At 38.6% G+C, this 23,554-nt stretch overlaps 4 protein-coding genes across 4 annotated transcripts; 2 read left to right on the top strand and 2 right to left on the bottom strand.

Moving 5' to 3' along the window:
- Positions 1–3,505: 3,505 nt before the first annotated feature.
- On the top strand, positions 3,506–5,897 carry zp3f.1 (zona pellucida glycoprotein 3f, tandem duplicate 1). Its single transcript, XM_077232786.1, has 10 exons — positions 3,506–3,595; positions 3,707–3,885; positions 4,249–4,346; positions 4,427–4,518; positions 4,595–4,775; positions 4,918–5,023; positions 5,095–5,183; positions 5,450–5,541; positions 5,647–5,718; positions 5,793–5,897. Exons 1-9 carry the CDS (start codon positions 3,514–3,516, stop codon positions 5,685–5,687), a joined length of 960 nt encoding a protein of 319 aa, XP_077088901.1. The 5' UTR covers positions 3,506–3,513; the 3' UTR covers positions 5,688–5,718; positions 5,793–5,897.
- Positions 5,898–6,386: 489 nt separating this feature from the next.
- Positions 6,387–9,122, top strand: LOC143740754 (E3 ubiquitin-protein ligase RNF212B-like). Its single transcript, XM_077232776.1, has 12 exons — positions 6,387–6,591; positions 6,709–6,761; positions 7,409–7,483; positions 7,679–7,785; positions 7,859–7,919; positions 8,005–8,033; positions 8,117–8,160; positions 8,262–8,286; positions 8,376–8,424; positions 8,534–8,594; positions 8,743–8,773; positions 8,861–9,122. The coding sequence occupies exons 1-12, from the start codon at positions 6,492–6,494 to the stop codon at positions 8,934–8,936; spliced, it is 711 nt and encodes a 236-aa protein (XP_077088891.1). The 5' UTR covers positions 6,387–6,491; the 3' UTR covers positions 8,937–9,122.
- A 670-nt stretch (positions 9,123–9,792) lies between these two features.
- homeza (homeobox and leucine zipper encoding a) lies at positions 9,793–16,088 on the bottom strand. The gene is made up of 2 exons (XM_077232751.1): positions 15,765–16,088; positions 9,793–12,542 (listed from the first exon to the last, which is right to left on the bottom strand). The coding sequence occupies exon 2, from the start codon at positions 12,511–12,513 to the stop codon at positions 10,540–10,542; it is 1,974 nt and encodes a 657-aa protein (XP_077088866.1). The 5' UTR covers positions 12,514–12,542; positions 15,765–16,088; the 3' UTR covers positions 9,793–10,539.
- Positions 16,089–16,666: 578 nt separating this feature from the next.
- On the bottom strand, positions 16,667–23,003 carry dhrs1 (dehydrogenase/reductase (SDR family) member 1). The gene is made up of 9 exons (XM_077232766.1): positions 22,818–23,003; positions 20,571–20,714; positions 20,322–20,465; positions 20,128–20,207; positions 17,875–18,007; positions 17,542–17,685; positions 17,348–17,417; positions 17,123–17,203; positions 16,667–16,998 (listed from the first exon to the last, which is right to left on the bottom strand). Exons 1-9 carry the CDS (start codon positions 22,989–22,991, stop codon positions 16,862–16,864), a joined length of 1,107 nt encoding a protein of 368 aa, XP_077088881.1. The 5' UTR covers positions 22,992–23,003; the 3' UTR covers positions 16,667–16,861.
- Positions 23,004–23,554: the final 551 nt, after the last annotated feature.

Raw genomic sequence — 23,554 nt, 5'->3', positions numbered from 1 at the left:
GCCAAGAATCCTTTAGGATATCATAAAAAACCCGCAACTTTTGTTTTTCCATTGACTTTCAGCTTTCCTACATCTTTGCCTAGCCACTCGAGTTAAGTCATTAATCCACGGTTCAGAATTAGGTTTGGAGCGCCTGGGCTTTAGAGGTGCAATTTTATCAAGAATATTTATACAGGTGGATGAAAAACATGAAATAAGCTGATCTGTACATAGGAAGGCAGACGGCTCTATAGTCTCTATAACATTACTAAATGCTTCGGAACATTGTGCAGCAGTGGCAGGTTTTATCATCCTGCGGATACGAGGTGGAGCACAATGCTTAACAGTATTGTTTGAAAGGGAAACATCAAATAAAATTATTAAAAAGTATTAAACGACAGAGTAGCCTATTAAGTTATTTCCCCAGCTGAGGAACAAATCCAAGTGATGGTGCCGGTGCATCGCGCTTACACAACATATTATCAGTTCACTTCTGGCATTACAAACTTGACACGCAGCCTGTTCATTATTAAAATAAAACAGTCAACCAAACATATAAAAAGTTATTCTGCCTAATTTTATTCGTCTTTTGTACAATATAAAAACTGTGCCGGTCAGTCATAACTTGCTGTTCTTCCAAACTCATTTCCCTTGAAGTGCGGATGTAGCCTTCGTCTATATTAGGACTCGACTGAAGTACAAAGCCTTCTTTACATAAATAGTTGGCATCCAAATGTTACATTGCAAATATGGAAATGTTGGGCCGAATGAGAGATGTGCGAACCTGGTGCGAACCCAACGTCGGTACAGTTTCAGTTTTGATTCAAATAAATTTGTTTAGGCTTCGTGTTTAAAATATGCTAAATGTTGTTTGTAATAAAGGGCACAATAGGCTATTTTGATAAGCTACTATGTATATTTTTTTATTCTTGTTGTTTTCTTAATAGGATAGGCTACCATTCATTTAAAGATTTGACATAGGCTACAGTAAGGGGAAGTAAAATACGCATAGCATGTTATTAAATAGTGTTTATAATGTTCATTTAGTATTTTATTTACCGTTCTTTTACACTATTTCTGAATAGGCTAATAATAAAATGCGTTTTTTTACAACGTGACGCGTGCGTGTTTTTTACTCTAAAGGCTGATTTATACTTCTGCGTCGGACCTACGCCGGAGCCTCTATGCTATACACTACGCGTTGGTTTTCATTTATACTTCTGCATCGTTGTACGCGTTGACGCGAAATTAAGCCCAATTTATGCTTCTGCGTCGAATCGACGGCGTACCCCCGCAGACCACTCCGCCGTAGCTGGACGTGCACCTCCAGACCACAAGGCCTGTGATTGGTCAGATGCACAGCGATGCAACTCAACCTGACGCAGAACCATAAAACGGCCACGACGCCGTAGGAGTGACGGCGTAGCTACGAGGCCTAATGAGGCCTTGACGCCGTAGCTACGCAGTAGGCTGTGTGTAGCGCGCGTACCCTTCCTCTCCAAAAATGTAACAACGCGTCAATTCTACGCGGACGCAAGCGCTGTGATTGGTCTGCTAGAACCCCTCCCTCGGGTTTCACATGTTCCCTCTGCATGTGTAATTGCGCGTCAACGCGGACAACGACGCAGAAGTATAAATGAAAAACCAACGCGTAGTGTATAGCGTAGGGGCTCCGGCGTAGGTCCGACGCAGAAGTATGAATCAGCCTTTAGCATGACCCGGTGCCCCACGCACAAGCGCGCATCCTTTAGATTATAGGCTAAAACATTTTAATAAAACACAAGGCCTACGTCATAAAACTCAGAAGAGTATTTTAATATCTATGTTGTTCTCTGTTCTCTAGTTGTTAAGGTTGATGACAGTTCATGCGTGAACGACGTTTGGCCTATTATAGGCAATTAATTATTCTTTCCTTTTAGTATTAGTGTTTAAAATATTTAATTTACAATTAATTATATAATTTTTTTAAACTTACTGGGCGAGAGCGACCATGCTAGCAGCCGTCATTTACCCTGCTATACAACGTAGGTGAATTTAGGCTATATCTACACAGAAGAAATGCCTGCAGGCTCTTCCCCGGTACGGGTTGTGTCGAGCCATTCGTTAGTCTGGTTGTTTAATGAGAAAAAGATTAAATGTAGTTGCAATAAATGAGTTAAGAATCCGCACATCATCAGCAACACAGTTTGATCTTCGGCTGAGAAATCAGAGGAAAGGGGCGTTTCATTCTCGCCCACGTGTAGAAATCGAATATTCAAGCTGTTGATTCATTTTTTCTACCTCAGAACGAAAAACGAAAATCAAGCTGAATTCTTGTTTTTCGTTTCTTTGGAAAAAATAAAAAAACAAAAAAGAACTGTTTTCTCATTTTTCTACTTTCAATATTAAATCAAAACACGACTGAACGAATGATACGCGGATTCTACACCCTTGTCTCATTTAGTATGTTGCTGCAACCCATTCACACTAAATGCGTCTCTATAGCATGCATTGTGTTTATCGTGCAATGTATATGCCAAAATGAGTTTTTACGTGCATATGATACGCATGGGTAGGTTAAGTAGTGTGGGGTGCTGTGTATTACACGCAATAAATGGCGTATCAAATGCACGCAAAAACTGCGTAGGCTATCATATGCGCGTAAAAACTCATTTTCGCGTATAAATTACACGATAATACACAATGCGTGCCATTTTTGAATATGCAAATTAGCCCTGCCTCCTATCATTTACACCATTTCAGAGATCCACTCGTTGACGATCACATGTTGATGTGATTGGTTACATGGTAGTTTGTGACGTCAGAAACACTGGCGATTTCAAAATGCTATTTTGAGAAACTCTTTGGTTCACTGCAGTTTTAAGGAGAAAATACTTAGCAATGGTGCTGACTTATGAATTTGCAAATTGTTTGTCTTAAAGCACATTAAAAACACCACATAGTCATATAAACATTAAAAGCTTGCTTTTCACTAAAGGGGGACTCCTTGAGAGAGTATGTGATTTGTGAAAACATGAAACTGTAGTAATTGTATGCTCAGATGTGAAATGTGTGTAAAAACCACATTAAGCAGATTTTCACAGAGCCTGAGCTTGTAAATTAAAAAAGTATGTTTTTGTAACCTGCTGTAATACTGCCGGGGAGCTATTACAATTGGACACAAAGACTAGTGCTAAAGAGTTGCCACATTTATGGTTTTAAAACAATACCAGAAATGTGAAAATGCTTGTGGGTTGGTTGTAATTAAATTTGTGTGTTGCAAAAACCCTTTACCTAGCATTTGTAAAATTCACAACCAAGATGAATGTCCTCACTATAAAACTAACACACTTGTAGTCAATACAAAGTTCTTCCAGTATATGCATTTGAAAAGATTTTTCAAGATTTGAACATCATACTTGCAATATTTGCCACATTTAATGATCAAAGCAGAGCATCAGCAGCTGATGTTCATTAAGCTCGTCCAAACAATGTGTTTCAGATGGGAAACCCTTAACTAGGTTATCAATCAAAGTGCATAAATTAGCGTGAAGCATGCAACAGCATATTGTCAAAATGTCTTCCTTTTTGATACTAGTTTTTTTCAGTCTGGTTGTTTTCTTAGTGGCACAAGCAGGTAAGATGGCTCTTGTAGCAGATAGATCTTTTTAACACCATCCATTGCACACTATTGCTGAATTTTGCACACACCAATTCTGAAGTCATCGTCAAATTCATCTCCCTTCAGAAATTACTGTGGAATGCGGCAAAAACTCTATGTCTGTGCGATGGATTGAAGCAAACTCTCAAATGGATCCATCCCTTCTCCGCCTGGGTGGCTGCCCTCCAACCCAGGTTTCTGTAAAACTTCAAGGGTCTGAGGCAGTGTTCTATGCAGAATTTGGGGCGTGTGATATTAGAAGGATGGTAAGTTCAGTAAAGAACTTTTTTAAGTAAACCAATTTGCAATTTGATTTACTTGTGTGTTTGGAAGTATGAACGAATGGGTTGTTCGCTAAAACCTTGGGAAACAAAGTGTTTCCTGTAGTAATTCACTGAGCCATATTCAAATCTCAAAACTTTTTGGAGACATCTGTACATGGAAAGTACCTCTGAAAAATAAAGATGACTGTACTGTATCTTTGCAGTGCTGAGAAAAGTAATGCTTGTTCATAAATGGTGTAATGTCAAAAAGTTTATTAAGTTTAATGTATTGAAATGGCAACACATCGTGTATAGAAAATACTTAATCTATTTATGAGTCTCTTCTCAATATCTTCCCCTTCATAGGTGACAATCAATGAGCTTGTATTTGAGACTGAGATCACTTCTACAACGTTGTCAAAAACCGCACCAATTTATTACCCTGTGGCCTGTAAATATGAAAGGTGCATTGTGCTCCATTTTAATTTGTCTTATGCTTTTAGACCTATGTCAATGTAGATAAAAACTGTTGCCTTTTTCTCAGGCCAGAAGATTGGACACCTCCCCTGTATGATCCTCTCCTGTTTCACACACATGGCCAGGGAGATCTGTCCTTTCGTATGAGTTTCATGAAGGGTATGTACTTATTGTAATGAAACATTCTTGACTTTTTGAATACAGAATTATCTTACAACTAATTTTCTAATTATAGATGACTTTAGTGCTGTGGCCACTACCACAACATTCTCACTAGGCTCAACAATCCCAATTGCTGCTTCATTTGACCAAAAGACCCATCAACCATTAATACTGCTCCTGGATGAATGTGTGGCCTCCACAACACCAGAATTGGGTCCAGATTCTCATATTTACCCAGTCATTACCAATAAGGGGTATGTGCGAAGACAAGGTGTGCTCTTTCTGGAGCCATAAAATGTTTTCCTGTTCCACAGCCCTGGAATAATTAGCTCAGTTCTTGGTCTTAATACCTTTTAAAATTGATTACGGTATAATTACCTTTTGTTTTATTTTAAGGTGTCTGGTAGACAGCAAAAAGACAAACTCCAGGTTTCTGCCAAGAAACCAGCTGTCAGAGATCAGGCTGAGTCTTCAAGCTTTCAAGTTTGCCATCGGAGAAGATGCAAGTTTGTTTGTGGTTGTGTGTGTGCAAGCGCGTGCGTGTGTCTTATTTTTCTTTTGCACCATCCTCAGGTCTACCTGCATTGCAGACTTGTGGCATGGGACCCAAGAGACCTGGATGGTAGCAATAAAGCTTGTCAATATGACCGGGAAAGCTCACGGTATGATAATTAAAGAATGTAATGCTGAATGCACTCTTCAAAATAAAGGTTCCTAAAGAGGGGTTTTAGCAGTGGAGCCATACAACAATTTTGGTTTCCCCAAAGAACTTTCCAATGATCTGTTCTTAAAAGAACCTTTTTTTTTTTTTTTAAATGTGACCTTAATCTAAAGAACCCCTTTTCAAGGTTGCATTGATGAAGTTTCTTCATGAAACCAATGCCAGTTGGCTAGAAAAGAAACGAGCATGCTCTTTTTGTTTTTGGAGGTGGGTGTTGACTGATGATCCATCCCAGAGTTCTCTCTGCAGCTGCTGTGACACTGACTGTCAAGGAAGAAAGAAAAGAGAAATAACAGCAGGTGAATGTTCCCTGTTTTTGCTTAAAATTATACTTCCATAAATAATTATTTGTGCACCACTTTAGGAGTTTTTGAATTGACATAAACTGACTGCATGATCTACAGATTCCTCTACAACTGTGCTCCGGCCTCTTGTTGAAAGCTGAGAACCAGGTCATGCCCCATGGATTTGGCAAGGTTTGTATTATTATTATTATTATTTATTAATTTCCATTATGTGACATCTTTTTCATGTTTAATTGTTTTCAAAGATTGGTTCCTCCAAGCCACTGGAGTTGTTTTGGACGTCCTAAGGATGGAGCTCTCTGTGCCTGTTCAACTTGTGTTTCTTGAGAGAAATAAACTATTATAAAGTGGATGCTGTTCTTTATTCGTGAATATTGGCTTGTGGACAAATTAACTTCTATTTTATACCCTCAAACATCTGTTTTCAGTGTGAATGACTGGGACAGAAAAAAAAACTTAACATTACGAAAACTGAATTTGCTGCTTAAAAACAAATGACACTGCTTCTCCTGCTGCAGTTGTGAAGAACATGGGGATTATGAATTTCAAAGACCCTATTAAAAACTAAGTTTTCGAAGTTCTCTAAACTGGCCACGAGATGGCGCAATGGTTTTCTTGGATTTCTTTTTCCTTTTTTACTTTGGCGCCATCCAGTGACGTGACGCGTACGCTCTCTCAATGCCAGTGTGAGATGTATTACGTTAATTTACCAACTAAGTTACTGGTGAGTTATTTAGATAAACATGCCACTCGTAAAACTTGTTTAAATTTGCTACAATACGCACCAGGCAATTTGCTATACGGTGTAGCATTAAACCTTTTTAGTAAAATTAAACCTTTTTAGTAACATGACTTATAACGTTACATATCGTCCGTTAATGGTATCGTCCGTTAATGGCTAGGTTTTTTTCCAGGTGGTCTCTCTTTCCTTTTAGGGTGGTGAAATGAACTGGTTTCACTGTAACAACTGTTTTGTGAGAGAAGGGAAAAAATTCGTTGTGTCTAGCTGTGGCCATATATTTTGTGAGAACTGCGAAATTGCAAGTGAGTCCGGAATACGTTGCATACAAAACGTTAATTTCGGGATATTGTGATAATTTTACCTTTTTTGTTATTTGCGAAGATAATGTGAATCCAAATAAGTTGAATGTTTTTCTAAAGGGCAGTGCCGAGTTTGTCATGCCAACTGTAACTACCTACACATATCTGATCAGGTGAGTCGAGTCCACTGAGAAACCAGATATCTCATTCTCAGGCACATTCACACTGGTGGCCCTACTCCATAGGGGGTCCTGGGTGGGTCTGGCCTACCCCCCAACTTTCTAGCCCACCCTAAGGGTCCCATGGCTCACTTTGGAGCTGGGCCTGGTGGTCAGACTTGTTTTGAGTGCTAAATAAAGTTCTGTCCATACACTGTTTTGCTATTGAAGAGAAAGACATTCAGTTTTCAAGTCACAGGTAAATTAGTGAGTTCAGTTAATGTCGACTGTGGTTTCTTTCATACAGCACACAACTAGTCAAATGTGACATAAGGAGGCCTACATGCTAAGAAGCTTTTTTTGTTGTTAAAACTGTCGACCTTAAGTAATGAAAATTTGCCTAATATAGCGGTATAGTGCAGAATTTTTAAATTTAATAAAACGAGGATGTGAGCTGATAGAGTTGTCTGAAATAGCTTAGAATTAAAAATGAAAACCTTAATGCATTACAAAGTCTTAATATGTATTATTATTTGTCACCATGGTTAAAAGCATAATTATTAATTAGAGAAAATATTAACTTAACTTACCTATACAAACAATATGTATTCCCCATTCCTTCCAACCTCTGTGTTTCTTACATATTCTTTCATTTTGTGAAGATGAAGCCTCAGGAAAAGATGTTTTTCAAAGATCCAGTGAAACTCGTTCAGACTCGTCTGGAACATATTGGACAGGTCTCAGTCATTTTCTGCTTTTCAAAATACATCGCATTTGTCCCAATTCATTAATAATGGAAAGCTTTGGAAGGCTAGAAAAACCCAAGCATTAGCTGTGAACTCTGGTACCCAAAATGATATGTCACAGTGACATCAAACCCTAAGCAAACACAATTCTGCCAGTTATAAATTAAGGAGATGTGTTTGTTTCAGATAGCTTATTTTCAGAAAAGGCAGAAGGATCGAGTCATCGCTTTCTTAAGAAGCAGGTCTGCGGAACTGGAACGAAAGCTAAAAGAAGTTCGTGATCAGTGCTACAGGTGGTAATTAGATCTGAGATATATTCAGTGGCACTTAAAATGGGACTGTTTAGTTACTTGTGCTTTGTTTAAGGCAAGTCTCTGAGCTGAAACTAGAGAACGAAGAACTAAAGAAGCCGCTTTCTCAGAGGAGGGTGAGAGTTTCTTATTGCATTACCCTCACTTGCCTTCTAACTTACGTTCTCTTCAGATGTGATAATTTTTGTCCCCTCCACACAGACATCTCCTGGGAGGTTTCCGATTAATGGGTAAATACAGATAATTGTCTATGTGCTTAGATGTGTGCCATAATATAATATAAACATTTTAAATATTTTCTCTCAATATATAGAGGAACTCCAAGAATGATTCTTCCTGTGGCTGTCACATCACCAGGTAGCAAGTTTCATTTGAGACAGAAACCTCACTTCTTATAAACACTATAAAGCTCTTTATATTTTGTTCTTATCACATTTCATTTCTCATTACATTTCTAGTCACACCTCGCTCTAGAGCTGTCAGGTAGGTTGCATTTTATCATCTCAATTATTTTTAAACAGTAGAATTGCCTTCCCTCAAATAATACTATCCAATTCTGATTGTCATACAAGTTCGGGTGACACTTTGGAGAGGTTTAGACATTCCAGACTCGGCATGACAGTGAGTTAGCTGCTCTACAATATTCTAGTATATAGTTTTAGTTTAATATAATCAGTATAAGCTAAATAAGTAATCCTTGTGTGACTGTTTTACATCTTATTTGTTCTAGACACCCCCAGGGTCATCCATCTCTATGTCAGGCATGAGTTCAATACATGAACATGGTTTCAGTAAGTGAGGAATAGTGACATTGTTAATCATATCTGTCAGATATCATTATTTGAGTTCATAAAGTATCCATGGTGTCACTCAAGGTGGACACTCTACTGTTTAGACTCTTTACTGTTTGTATGCTTATGTTCTCTTTTTATCTTAAAGGGACACCCAGCTCAGTTAACACTCCTACAAGGTAACGTTTTATGCATTTACCAAGATTAAACATTTTTAATGGCCCAAATTGAAAGTTTTCACACCAGGAAATTCTCATAATTTTTAGGTCCCAACATACAACCCCAAACAACTTCCAGTTCCAGCTTCTGGCAAGACCTACACTCCAGTCTCCACGGCCATAATCAATAATCATTTGTAGCTTATACAGGTCATTAGAAAGCTACTTTATAACCAATGCAGCACCTACACCACCCAATAGATGGGTGATATTCTTTGCATCGTATAAGTAGAAAAAATTATATTGGCCTTTTATATGAAAAATAATTTTAAGTTTAATTAAATGTGACAAAAGCAATATGAGTCATAAATGTTTTTAATTTACTTTGGCACCTCAGTTTTACAGTTTTTCTCATTTTTTGAACGAGGTTATTGCTAGAATTGAAATCATACATATCGACAAAACGTAAACTTTCCAATAGAAATAGATTTGAAATTCCATTCAACATTTTAGTTGAACACATTACACAAAAACACATCAGCATTTTTGAAAGTTTGGCTCAAGACGGATGTCAGAAATAAATTAATGAAATGCATTTTCCCCCAGTGTATTATAACAGAAAGAAAATCAAACAAAAGCTACAATATAAAAGGAACGAGAAAGAGGAATGTCAGAAATAACTCTCCAGCATTATTGATTTATTGTATAATTATAAATAATAGCTGTATTATGGTCCCTTTTTATAGGTGGAGACAAAACTTAGACATGGTTTTACAAATATACACTTTAGCATACCAAAAGATCTGAGCTTCTACCACACATAACCAACACTTGTGTGTCTGTGTTGATAAGTGAAATACTGATCTAATTTAAACCTTAGTTTAATACTAAAAATATTTATACTCCAAATATTGTGAATAATTTGCAGTTCAAGCCATTTCATACCCCATGTGCCTAATTCAAATGTCATGTAATTACCACATTTGATGAGACCTATTGGATAATGTTAAAAGGGTAATTGGACAGAATGCAACAGTGAGTTAAACATAATTGGTCTTGTTTTATTTTGCCACCCTGAAACACAAATTTACAGACAATAAGGCACAAGATTTTACAAAAGCCATGGCTTTTGTTGTCTTTTCATTGGATACGGAACAAATCTGCAGTGGAGTACGGATGTATTCAAATGAAAAGTTTATTCACAATGAAGTAGAGAGATTAGAGAAATGGATCCATAAACCTCTAAGTGCGGAATGTTAGCTCATTGGAAGGGGAAAATATATTGTAAACCTAAGGTTTAAATTGTTTAAGAGGGAATCAATATACAGTGCCATATGGATCTCTGAATTAAACAAAAACATACTCTCACATTGCTAACATTTCTGGCCCAAAGATCTAAACTACAGTACCTAATAGATAACCAAACCAAAGTTTCTGAAAATAAACAGTTTGAGCATCATGTCAGTTCTAAGAAGCAGCAATTAAGGCATTAAAAGATTACTAATAATAGCACAATAAGGGTAATACTTTGCAGTGAATGTAGTCAAATAGTCAGTAAAGACCAAAAATACATTACAATTTTGCATTTTCAATACTGCCTGTCAAATAGGTAACAAATGATGTAGTGGCTGTTAAAGAAAATACTTTTTAACACTGTTGCTATTTTTTAACAGTGGAAAACAGGGCATTGCTTGAAGTGTTTGTATACTGAGCCTTCAAACGGGTCTTGCCTAATTACAGGACTCACAGCAGATTACCAGACATGATCACAAACGTTTTTCTTTATATTAATCAATAACTGTGAGCTCTGTGTCCAATGTTGTACTGTCTTTAGACGCAAACCAGTCTCGCACCTGTTGGTAACTCATTTTGGACTTTCGGCAGAGATGGTCAAGGTCTTTCTCTTGTAATGGTCCCGTCTGTTGATAATACAGCTCCAACGGACTGATGTCTACAGAATCCGTTGCAGACTTCTGTGTTTTTGTTGTGCTGTTCCCTTGTGACTTACGTTTCCTGTTGCCTTCACTTCCTGGGGTTCCACTGGCATCGGCAGCAGCCCCTCCACTTTGTAACAATGCTATCTCGGCAAGCACTTGTCCACGTACGTCAGCATGCACCCAGCGTACATGGCCATTTTTTACAGCATAACGCGTGTCCCCAAACCACTGGATAATGTCAGCACGAGGCAAAGACGTTATTTCCACTAGCTGTGTGTATAAGTCACTCTTTGGCCATGGGCATTTATGGAAGTATTCCTTTAGGATGGCCAGTTGCTCCTTTGTTTTCCTTGGTCGTCCAGCCACTGTTAATACTGAAGAAGGTGAAGAGTTGTCCAAGGGGTTTAGGGAGTTGTTCAAAGTGTTTGCTTTGGCAGAGCGTGCATATTTCAACGACCTGGCTGAGTGTTTTTTAGATGGGGTGATGGATGGAGAAGAAGAAGAGGAAGTGGGTGCAGCTGGCTCCGGAGGTGTCACACAATGTCCCTCACTTTCCTGTTCGCTTCCTACATCATCATTATTCTGAATCTCACTTTCCTCTGAACATTTCTCCTCATCTTCTCCTAATGCTCCATCTTCAAATGCCTCAAGAGTGTTAGACAGGAAAAGCTGGAAAAACTGAGAGCTCCTCTGCCGATTCTTTCGCGATCCTGTTCTTTGCCTGGTCTGTTCTTTGCCTTCGTTGTCAGCATGCTTTGTAGTTAGCTTTTTAGTGGTGAGAGGAAGAGGCTGAACCTCCTGAGGCTGAAGTAATAGACTACAGTTGGGTTCATTTTTTTCTCCTTGAGAAGCAGGGAAGGACGTTGTCAATCCCCTACCATTTCGCAGCTGGTAGCGACTGTCACTAAACCATTTTCGAATCTCATTACGAGTTAGGCCCGTCTCCTCTTGTAAACGCTGGAGCTCTGTCTCATCAGGCCAGTTCTCCTGTAGGAAACTCTTACGCAATGCAGCTAACTGGACTTTGGACTTTTTGTAGCGCCCATGCCGTGGCTGCTCAGATCCAACTGGAGATTCTGTAGAAGTAGGTGGGGTAGCTGCTTGAGGTGTTTCGGGCATTTCTACTGGTTGTCGGTAGTAGTACGAATCCTGAGGAGGAGGGAGAGATGAACGGAAACGTGAGGGAGCAGGAGAGAGCTTTGCTGGTTCTGTGCTTTCAATTTTATGTCTTTTGTGAGGCACTTGTGGAATTTGCGCTAGATCTTCTACGTGGTCTTCTGTTTCTTTAAAATCCTCAATTCCCTTTTTCCTCTTCATAGTGCTCTCTTTGTGCGTCTCACTTGTTTCTCCAGGCCTAGCCAGCTTAAGCCGTGTCTCTTCAATGTCCTCCGATGCCCAGCTGATTCCATACTTTATGCGTTGCACCATGAACCACACCTTGACTTTATCTAGGGGAAGAGCACAGACGCGGGCAAGAGTGCTTACCTCTTGAGATGTTGGATAGGGGAAGGTGTTGAAGGCCTGTACAAGTTCAGGGACACTATCCAACTCACGTGTTTGATCGGACTGGGTCCACACTAGCTTCAGACCTTCCGATACCAAAGGAAGACATACTACGGAGTTATTATTAGTGCTGAAACTTACTGCTGCGCTGCCATTGCTCTCTCTTGGTCTGCGATTAGAGGGGCTTGCATGTTCCTTTCTGTCGGAATTGTGGTGTGGTGATTTTTGCAGCCGTGGACTGGTGAGGTTTCCGTCTTGTCTTTTTGCTGCCACCCCTCTCGGAGAGATAACTTTCAAGTCAGGGTCAGTGTGCGTCGCCATCAGAGATGTCACACCTCTATTGCCACAAACTGAAAGAATGACAAAGAAACAGTCAATTGACAATGAATATAATTTAGAAAGCATTTTAAAAATATATTCCGAAGGGTAAGTATAACATAAAGAAGTTTATTGGCAGAGTAGGATTGGTCTCATAATTAATTTGTTATGGTAAAATATCAAACTATTCAAATGTACAATGGAAAATAATAGATTTAATATTACAACACATACCATTACAATGTAGATTTGAGGTCATTCGAGTTGGTTGTTTTTGGTTGGGGGTGTGTGTAAAACTAGTAAAAGCTGACCAGTGCAGCACTTTATTGATGAATGAAAGTCAATAAAGGCCCAAATTGTGACTTTTACACTGATTGTGAAATGGCCAGATTAGAAACTGCAGTTGCCCTCATAAGCACCATCATACAGTAAATTAGGGCATGTGCACTACCCACCATGTCTTTTCTTGAACAGTTATTTTTTGTGAACTTAAAATCCTGCTTGTTGTTTGTAACCCAAATTTGTGAGGGGTGAAGAGGTTGGAATGCTGGGGGGTGGTGGGCTGTTGCTGGTTGATGGGTGCAAGGATGATGCTTTGGAGAGGGGGTTAATGGGTGGGGTTCTGGTCAGACTTTGATTGGTCAAATCTACAACAGAATTGTTCAAAGCATTTGCAAGATCCAGCCAACTTAACCTCAGGAAATCTTACATTGTTGATGCCTATCCAGAGACTGAGTTTCAAGGAACACCATTCATCAAACTTCCTAAAAGTCATTAAACTGGAACTTTATGGTCAAGTCTACAGTCCAGCCACTGACTTTCCTCTCTAAAGTTGAAAGAAGGACAGATGTCACCCCCTTCCCCCTGCCGTTCTCTTCCACTCATTAGCCTTTTATTAAAGCCTGTCGTATACTCTACACCAATGCACACCCAACCCCCACTTTGGCCGACTTGGGCAAAAGAGATGGGGGCCCTGCCCTTCACAGCTCTCTTGCCCCTTTCCAGTGCACGTAATGGTCCACTTCCCCCGTTTGCCTAAGCCCATAGAACCATAAGTCCGTTTAACCTTCCAAAAGATGGCCAAAAGGATAGTGGGAGTCGGTCTCGGTTAAATAAAGGTAACAAAAGTTAGTGCAGTTTGTCAAGCTGGTTTGTTTGCCAGTTTTGCTGTTTGCCTAGATGCCTACCCAACACAGCTCAGTCTACAGAGAACACGTTGGTTAACTTAAATTGGGTCTGTGCTAAAAACGTTGTCTAATCATGACATGAGATGATTTCTCATTGTTTGTCCTGACTATGACACCTTAACTGCTTATGGTCTCCAATTTCTAAATGAACGACACAGAACCTTAAGGGGTAAGTTCAACCAAAAATGTAAATTATCCCATAATTTACTCACCTTCAAGCCATCCTAGGTGTACATGACTTTCTTCTTTCAGCCAAACACATTCGGAGTTATATTTAAAAAATACTCTGGCTCTTCCAAGCTTTATAATGGGAGTGAATAGAACTCTAGATTTTGAAGCCCAAAAAAGCACAGCCATCATCAAAAAAAAAAAAATCCATATATCTCCAGGAGGTTAATAAAGGCCTTCTGATGTGAAGCAATGAAAAATATCCATATTTTTAACAGAAACTATAAATCACTGGCTTCCGGTAACAGCCGCACACAAGTCGAGTTCCGGCGGAAGAGTGACCGCTGACCAGACGAATGACATAGGATGTAGGAGTAGCGTACGCTTAGGTGAGAGTAGACAAAATCCTCTGGCATTTATTTTTTAAAATTCTCGTTTTAGACTTCTAATTTGTGATCTTCTGCGCTTACGCATGCGTCAATACGTCGAGTCAGAGTTCACTCAGCCTTGTGTATGGCTGTTACCGGAAGCCAATGATTATGGTTTATAAAGTTATAAATATGGATATTGCTCTTACAAAAACACATCGCTTCACTTCAGAAGGTCTTTAATAACCCCTGGAGCCGTATTAATTACTTTTACGATGGATGGATGCACTTTTTTGGGCTTCAAAATCTAGGGTATCATTCACTCCCATTATAAAGCACGGAAGAGCCAGGATATTTATATAACTGATTGTGTTTGGCTGAAAGAAGAAAGTCATATACACCAAGGGTGTCTTGAGGGTGAGGGTAATTTTTGTTGGGATAATTTTTATTTTTGGGTTAACTAACCCTTTAAGTTTTAGCTAGTTGAAGCAGCATCCTATGATTTGAATGAGCCCAAAACAAAGCTGAACTGTGAACGACAGAAACTGATTTTGCCAGTACTCTACTTGAGCACAGTTAGGCAATACTGACTGGAAAGGCTTTACCAAGGTTAGGCAATTTACCACTAACATGCAACAAGCAGGCCAGTCATCTACAAAACAAGTTGGAGGTGAACTTGACAGGATAAATTCCAGACCGCCTGTGGTGACCTCATTTATCAGATGATGACTTGGAATGACTCGACTAAGCGTAAAGTCCCTTGAAGTCAGAGTAGCTTTTTTCATCACATTGTTTAGCAGCATCACCATTTGTACTTTACTGTCCAATTTACAAATATATGAAATTATGAAATATATATTTTATAAATACATTCACAAGTTCACATATTTTCCTAAGTTTAGTCTGAAATGTGAGATAATATTAATATGGTCCAAATTAATTAATAAATTATGTGAGAATTCATTTTAATATAATTTGTGAACATGAACAATGGTCTATCATACATGCACTCTATAAAACAGAAATACATTGCACTGAAGTTTACTACACTAAAACTTGGTTAGACTTGTTGGAAATTGCGTCATTTGCCGATGTTTGTCCATGGCCTCTATTATAATCAGCTTATGTGGGGAACTTTTGACGCAGGTCGTAGGGTGTGAGATGAGATCACTACAGTGTGTATTTATCCAACAAACAGTAAGCAGGTGTAAGGGCCATCGTGGGCCGAATGCTTCTATAATAAACCAGGGTTTATGCCAAAAGAGTTCTTGTACAGAATCCATTTCGTAGCACAGGATCCGCTCACGCTTCAGTTACGCACATAAACAAACTCCTGTTGTTCCACTTAACCACACATTCCCCGTTGAACCTCGTACAAAACAAATGCTTCAAATAATGTGAACGCGACGCTAAACAAAATCGCCTGACCCATCGCGTGGCTTTCAGGGTCCAATAACAAGCCTAGTCTCGGCTACGCTTTAAAAACTTCACGAATGTAAACTGTAGCAGTTCGCGTGAACCAGCAACTCACCGCTTGAATTTCTCTCAAGGTTGTATGTGGATACGCCACTTCAGCTGGTCCGTATTATACGTTGTTGCTTTTGTTCTGGAAATCCCGAAGTGTTTTTCGCTTGTCCGGTCAGACCGAGGCTAGACAGAGAGGATCAGGAAACTCTCGGACCAGCCCCCTCTTTCTCATGAAACGACGGTGCAGTGCTCGAGCAGGTCCAATCCGGGAAGGAGAGGGATGGGAGGAGGAGCACAGCTGAAACTTGGCCCCTTGAATGCACTTCCCATCTGGGATGTGATTAACGATGCGAATTGTGCCATATGAAAAGTTTTAGGAGTCTCCAGGTAAGGCTGCAAATCATTATTCTTTGATCAGACATGTTATTAGAGATAACTTTATGAATGTTAGAGTTCAGGAAACAGCAATTAATTGAATCTACAAATTAGTATAACAAACCCCTTTAGAGTAATACAACAAGAGCTTTTGACTTTACATAGGGGTTCTGTCCTGATCACCCTTTATTTTGCTTACTTGACTGTAATACATGGCTACCCACCAAATATATTAATTGACATGAATTATTGATTTGAGGTGAAGTAATTTTGAATTTGATACAGCCATGTGTCCAGGAAAACTAATTGAACTTATTACACAGCTGAATTACATGAAATATTGATTTGATTTACATTATTTAGCATACTTGTAGAGAACGGAGAGGCATAACATGAGCACAACTGTGCAAGATTTCCCAGATGAGTGGACAGTTATGACGTGTTACTCGAGTGCTGTTTACCAATCAGAATCAAGTATTCAAGAGCAATATATCAATCTCTCAAAAATGTCAAAATACTAGTAAAATGTTTGGTTAATATACATTTATTTATTACAATTATTTTCTTTCAAGTTAAAACCAGTAGCCTATATTTAAAAGGGTATATATTTTTTATTGTTTTAGAAAACAATAAGTTGTGACAAAAATGTGCTGATGAATTTTGCAATAAGTGTCTTCCAGACTCAGCTACTGCTATTTTAATCAGTGCTTACTTCTTTGTAAAGATGGACATTACAATAATTTTAGAAACAACATTGAAGAAAAAAACAAGCTCTGTTTCTGCATGTTAAAATTTTCCACTGCCAAGACTCAGCATGGAACGAGGCACTCTGATGAATGAAGGAGTGAATACGGAGAGCCAGGACACATAGGGTACCTGGGAAAAGACGAACTTCAGAGAGGTGTAGTCCACGACACTGCGGCCTGGAAAATAAACATCATAAACACTATGACGGGTTTAGGAACATCTACAGTACATGTAAGTGGGCTGTATCTTTGTTCATAACTGGAAGCACCATCACTCCAGCATAAACATCTATCACCGTACCATCAACATCCGTGAGTCCATAGCGCCGAGCCAGGTCACATGTCATCAACACTTGCCCAGTCATGGACATCAGACTTGTATCTGTTTGTCACCAAGAAGCAGAAAGCAACATGAACAAGAGCCTCCAAGTAATACATTTTGCATCAATTTGCCTTTCATGGTAATTCATAACTATGTAAACTTTAACTGCTCATTAAATCTTTTTTTTTCTTTTTTTTATCCAACCTTTGGCCAGCTCAACTATGCATCGTCCACTAAACTCCGTCGTCTCACCCTTACTGAAAACTTCCTTGAACTGAAAAACAGATTGTAAACAAATAATTAGCAAGATATGTTTGTAATATCATAATAATACCCATTTTATATTAACTTTAAAACCAATGCTGATTAATATCTGGAATAAAATGAATATGGCTTACTTTGGGATCCAAACCTGGAGCTGCCTCATCATGAGATATATACTGATTAACTAACTCAGTCTGAACTGCCCCTGGCCAGAGGCTTACAGAAACCACACCTTTCTTCTTCAGCTCTACTGCCATATCTGCTGCCATTCTGTCACACTGAAGAAAAGAATCGAAAGAAAGAAGGAACATAAATCCTCCGAGAAAAATGAAGGAATAGTCTTCAAACAAAAAATGGAATGTAACTGAGAATGCATTCTGTGCAACTGAAATAATCTGGCTTTCAAATATGATACGCTGAAAAGGGCTGCAAATATAGAATCTGTAATGTTGTGTGCACTGACTTACTGCAGCCTTGCCGACCCCATAGGGTACATTAAAGAGATAGCGCATGCCACCCATGGATGATATGAACACAATCAAGCCCTTGCCCTGAGCCACCATCATCCTTGCAGCATATACTGAGCAGAAATAGTGACCCCTGTAAAAACACAGCGACCATGATTTCAGATACGGCTCTGAAAGGATTAAGCAAATGAATTGTTATGAAAAAGTAATTGTGTGATTTTTCAATATGATACATTATGCAGTATTATATGCCCCAATATACTCACAACGAAGTTCTTTTTCCTTCTTCGCTTTGTGGTAAAAAAATACACAAGCTGTGGTATACTGTTAGTAAACATTCCATTTAAGGTTTTTCAGGAAGTTTGCTTTGGCAAGCTGGTTCAAACCCCTGAAACGAACTCAAAACGAACATCGTTTTGGCCTGATTTTGTTCAAAATGGCTCCAGAGTCAGACCAGTTAATTCTTTGATTTTTCTTTAAGTATATCGGGGACTTAAAGTTGTCATACTTTAAAGTCATACATAAAGTTGTTCAAAGGTTTGGGGTCAGGAAGATCTTATTTTAAAGAAATTAATACTCTTATTCATATATTTATATATGATAAATAATTATAATATATATATATATATATATATATATATATATATATATATATATATATATATATATATATATATGTATATATATATATATATATATATATATATATATATATATATAATATAAATATATCAAAACAGAAAAGTTTGAAATTGTAATAATATTTCACAATTTGCTGTTTTATTGTATTTTTGATAAATGGAGCCTTGGTTAGCATGAGGGACTAATTTTCAAAAAGATTTAAAAATATCTCCCCAGCTTGTTTGGTGAATTTGAGGCTGTCTATTGGATAAGGGACAAAAAGTCTTCAAATGTATTCAACATTTGTTTTGTTTGTTTGTTTTTTACATCGGTTCATTATATTTATATTTCATTATGTTATTTGGAGTCACCTCCAGATCTGGGGCCTCATTTATAAAACTGTGCGTAGGATCCTTACTAAAAGTGTACGTGCGCCAGAAAGCTAAAAATGGCGTACTCAAAAAAATATTCAGACTTATAAAACCGTGCGTACGCCGGAACCTGCGCAGAATTCACTTTATAAATCCCAGTTAGCGGAAGATTGTGCGCACATGCGTCTCCTCCCCGAAACAACCATATATGGAGCTTACAACGCCTAGTTTTACTATGCATATCCTCATCTGCATATCATTTGCATATGATTATTCATCCACGTGATAACATGTTTAACGGTACAAGACATTAGGAAAATATGAAATGTGGCTGTGCTGTCACATTAGTTACATTAATAAAAACTAGTAGCCTATCCTTGCCTTGTTTTTGAATAAATAAATCAAATAGTATAGAATACATTTCGGAGAAAGTTTTTCTTAATCTTTTCCACTGGCCAAAGAGTATTTTCAATTGATTTATGTTTTTAATGGACACAGATAGACCTTGTTGTGCATTATTTGCACGAAACCATTTTCTCAGACAATCTGCTATTATCATGATAAGCAGTTATCTCTTTAGTTAAAACATTAAAACACAGCATGCAAGAGGAAAAGTGTTCGAAAGCATTGCATCCACAACAAATATTTCTATTTATTGTATATAAAAAATGTTGTAACTTCTCAGTAATGATTTCATGTAATTTAATTGTTTAACTACATTAATCAGAACGGTATATTTAATCTAAATCTTTACAACAGAAGTAAAACAAAGTTTAAATCATTGTTTTATTTAAACTGTTATTGTGAACATGAACTGTATTTATGATTAGGACTTATAATGAAGATTTACGGTTTTAGATGCGTTATGCTATGCGTCAGTTTCACTAAACAGCCAAACGCGCTCGCTGGCGCGGACATTTAAGAAGGAATGGATGTTTGCTTCATGTGATAGGCTTGGTTTGTGAAATTATATATGTATTATCTTTCTGTATATGTATAATTTTCTTTAGATTTTCTGTCTAAAAGTGACCAAAAAGACATTTAACTCCAGTTCACCATCGGTGTTGCCAAACTGCTCCATCTCCAAAATGAATGTTCGTACTCCAAAATGTTCGGGTCCGAGTTTGCGTGCAGGTGCGCAAATTTTCCCGTTAAGTTTGTTTTTATAAATCACAACTTGTGCGTCGTAAGTGGCGTACGCCTCTTTCAGGGCCTGTTTTGTGCGTACGCAATGGTTATAAATGAGGCCCCTCTACTGTACCTGAGTCCAGTGTTGTTGATGGTGTCCCAAATATCTGGATCCACCTCCCAGAACTTTTTGTTCATGTTGTCGAAAATAGCCTAACACAAAGACATATTATTTTATTTTCAAGTTATTTTATGAAACAATCAAAAGAAAAAATAAATCAAGTTTACAAAATCTAAATATTTGTTCCACTGTTAGCTGTAACTGACCTGTACACCAGCGTAAGCATTATTCACCAACATATCAAGCCTGCCATTTTGCTCACGCTGGACACGTTCGAACAGCTCCTTGATGTCATCCTCTTTAGATGAGTCACAGACCACAGGGAGACACTGGCCACCTCTCTCTGTCACCTGTCATCATGAAAATAAAAGAAGCTTCAAACCAATATCACCTTCCCCAAGTTGCACAAACCACACAGGGTTATCAATGTTACAATCAATAGCCAGTTTCCAAACCTCAGCTGCTGTCTGCTTTAGAGTTTTCTCCTGTCGACCAGTGATGTACACAGTAGCACCAGCCTCAGATAACTGAAGGGCAATACCTCTTCCAATTCCTCTGGAAGCACCAGTCACCACACAAATCCATCCTGATAGTGCCATCTGATAAACACAGATTGATGTCTGATTCATAAAGCAGTTCTTTTGAATTAGATCTTTGAATTGGTTCACACAATCTTTATAAACTATTTGTTTAAAGGCCTGTTCAGTCCAAGGACGATAACTACTGGAATCACTTTCAGACGATTTTTTTCCCAGCTGATGAATGATAAAAACATTGATAGCCAATCAGAATCCATCCTGTTGTAAAGCAAGTGGTGCGCACTGCAAAGCCAAATGACATCCAGCTCCCACTCTGGACGATATGGATGGGGACCTAGTCCACCTAGTCCAGCTCCACCTCTGTGGACTTCATGGAGTTAGCTTGACCTAATTAGGTTTAGGGATAGGGAGATGGGTAGTGTTAGGGTGTGGCTGGCCCTTTAAGCTCCACCCATTACATCCAGCGAGGGGGAGCTGGATATCAAGCTCCACCTATTGGCTATGCAGTGAGCTGCCTCTCCTTTAAAGAGCTTGAGCATTTAAAGTGGCAGATGACAAAACTGCAGCACTTGCTTATAATAAACAGAATGTCATTGTGTGCTGATGTGGTAACTAACATAGGTATCTTTATGATATCGTCTTTATACGGTTACGATTTTACACTGTCAACACTGTCTAGTTCCGGTGGATGACCTATGACCCAACGCACGCATATTGACAAATGCGAAAGCTCCGAGGATAGAGCAAAACAAAACATCGGTAACGAATTAGAAGTCTAAAACAATAAAAGAAAATTAAGAAAAATGTCACAGGATTTCAATATAAGAGAAGAGGAGCTTGAGTTTGTTGCTCAGCCCTATTTGTTTGAACCGTCAGAGGCGTCTATTCTCACCTAAGCTTACGCTACTCCTACATCCTATGTCATACGTCGGGTCAAAGGTCACTCTTCTACTGGAATTCTTGACCATGGGTGCTTCTCATTTCTTATTTGTGCATCCTCGTTTCCTTTCCTCGCTTCCTTTCCTAGCGCCTCAGCTCCTCCCCCTGTAGGTTGTGAGGGAAGGACGCAAGGAAAGAAAATGAGGATGGAGGAATCGAATGAAAGCTTTTTTTATACATTGGAATACTTGATCACTCAAGCGTCACTTCACAGCGTCATCAGCAGCGCTCAAAGGATCTGCCCTTATGTTGTTGAAGTTTGTTTATTTAAGAAATTCATAATGAATAATAATAAAGCAAGATACCCAGTTGTAATATGTGAGATGTGTGGTTTATATAAACTGCATAGGTAAACTATAATTTAAAAAGATTCTGACCGATGTGAAGGGGGAGGAGAATGTATACGTGCGTCACGTTTAGTCAATGGAACAGTTCCGCATAGGATACACCTGTGTATGCTTGCTCATGACTCCTATGGAAGCCTCCTCACTCCTCGTTCCTCGACTCCTCTCGGTGCAATTAGAGAATTGAGATGTCCTTCAAGATGGCTGTGCTTGATTGGTTTCCGGGTCATAGGATGGAGGACAGAGGAGCGAGGAGACGATCGAGGAGGGATATTGAGAAGCACCCCAGGATATTTCTTTAGATAATTCTGATTGTGTTTGACTGAAAGAAGAAGAAACACCTAGGACGGCAACTTTTTCAAGAAATTACAACAAACATGCTTATTGATTACCAAATTTAAATACAAAAAAAACAGCATTAGTAATGTGCCAAGCTGTTCCGGTTCCGTCAGAGGTTGCGTAGTGAACAGCCGAATCATTTTGTTGTCTGTAACGAACTGTTCCCAAAGAACCGATTCGCCAAAGGAGTCACTCACTAATCAAATTGTCTCTGCTAATCAGTAACAGGGAAGCGGAGAGAAATACAAGCACGTCACCTTGTGGTTACATATATCCATTGCAACCTTCTTCACAACGACAAATAATTGGCCCGGAATGATAGTTATGCAACAATGCATCAACAAAAGTTAACAATTATTTATCAAAGCGTCGTGCAAATGGAAAGGTACATTTTAATTTCTCGTTTCACTCTTGTGACACCTCGACTTGTCTCGAATGGTATGTGTTTAATGCGATGGATAGAATTGTCTTTCTTGTAACATTATGAAAAACCTATTGCTACTTTCCTTTAGCTACGTATTTATGTAAACGAGACACCTACCTGTTCAACGCTGCGTTTAAACTCCAGATGAACAGTATTTTCGCTCAGGAACTCTTTCCTGGACTTGAAATCTCCAACAACAGGCAAAGTGTGGTGAAATGATGAACTGCTACATATATAACGTGCAGATAAGACAGTCCTGTTTTTGGCTATCCTTCCATTCCCGTAATACATCTAATATAAAGCAACTGCGTTTTGCAAATGTAAATGCTTTTACAAGCCTATTTAAATCATATGAAAGCCCACCCCATAACACTCACAAATTTCTTTATTGGCATGGATGGTTCCACAAAAGATTTTTTAAAGTGTAAAAAAAAAAAATCTTTAGACTAATGTACTTCACACTGAGAAAAACATTGCTTTTGTAAAAACTGTTCACTGGGGTACCAAAAATGGTTCCTGCAATGGAAACGGCAATGTTTATACAAATCATTCAAGCCATTCACTTTCCCTATAGGCATTTCAGATTGGTCTTTTTCAGGTATGTTTTCAATTTTAATTGAGAAACAAAGAGAGAGGAGCTGCATCTGAAATCACAGAGAAGGTTCTTTTGAAGAAGAACTTCTACTTCATGACCGATCCGTGTACTCCTCTCCTACTATTTTTCGAACAATATGTATTTGGACAAAGGCTACAAATCTTTTGGTGTACTATGTAAGGAAAAATTTTTAGATGCATTGGGTATGGGAACAGCTAAATCTTATGTTTCCCATGATCACAACAGCGCAATATTTCTG

This window comes from Siphateles boraxobius, unplaced genomic scaffold (assembly GCF_051911475.1).
Source record: "Siphateles boraxobius isolate OS27281-9 unplaced genomic scaffold, OSU_SipBor_1 1, whole genome shotgun sequence".
Lineage (NCBI taxonomy): Eukaryota > Metazoa > Chordata > Actinopteri > Cypriniformes > Leuciscidae > Siphateles > Siphateles boraxobius.
This window is presented reverse-complemented; position numbering and strand designations above follow the sequence as displayed.

What these genes read in the sequence shown, in the direction of transcription:
- LOC143740754 (XM_077232776.1), top strand. Translation starts at nt 6,492, where the DNA reads ATGAACTGGTTTCACTGTAACAACTGTTTTGTGAGAGAAGGGAAAAAA. An exon ending in GTCTGGAACATATTGGACAG is followed by an intron (nt 7,484 to 7,678) that starts GTCTCAGTCATT and finishes TGTTTGTTTCAG; the next exon opens with ATAGCTTATTTTCAGAAAAG. An exon ending in AGCCGCTTTCTCAGAGGAGG is followed by an intron (nt 7,920 to 8,004) that starts GTGAGAGTTTCT and finishes CCCTCCACACAG; the next exon opens with ACATCTCCTGGGAGGTTTCC.
- homeza (XM_077232751.1), bottom strand. Translation starts at nt 12,513, where the DNA reads ATGGCGACGCACACTGACCCTGACTTGAAAGTTATCTCTCCGAGAGGG.
- zp3f.1 (XM_077232786.1), top strand. Translation starts at nt 3,514, where the DNA reads ATGCAACAGCATATTGTCAAAATGTCTTCCTTTTTGATACTAGTTTTT. An exon ending in GTGGCCTGTAAATATGAAAG is followed by an intron (nt 4,347 to 4,426) that starts GTGCATTGTGCT and finishes CCTTTTTCTCAG; the next exon opens with GCCAGAAGATTGGACACCTC. An exon ending in GAAAAGAGAAATAACAGCAG is followed by an intron (nt 5,542 to 5,646) that starts GTGAATGTTCCC and finishes CATGATCTACAG; the next exon opens with ATTCCTCTACAACTGTGCTC.
- dhrs1 (XM_077232766.1), bottom strand. Translation starts at nt 22,991, where the DNA reads ATGTATTACGGGAATGGAAGGATAGCCAAAAACAGGACTGTCTTATCT. An exon ending in ATCAACAACACTGGACTCAG is followed by an intron (nt 18,008 to 20,127) that starts GTACAGTAGAGG and finishes GTGTTTTTACAG; the next exon opens with GGGTCACTATTTCTGCTCAG. An exon ending in TGGACTCACGGATGTTGATG is followed by an intron (nt 16,999 to 17,122) that starts GTACGGTGATAG and finishes TTTATTTTCCAG; the next exon opens with GCCGCAGTGTCGTGGACTAC.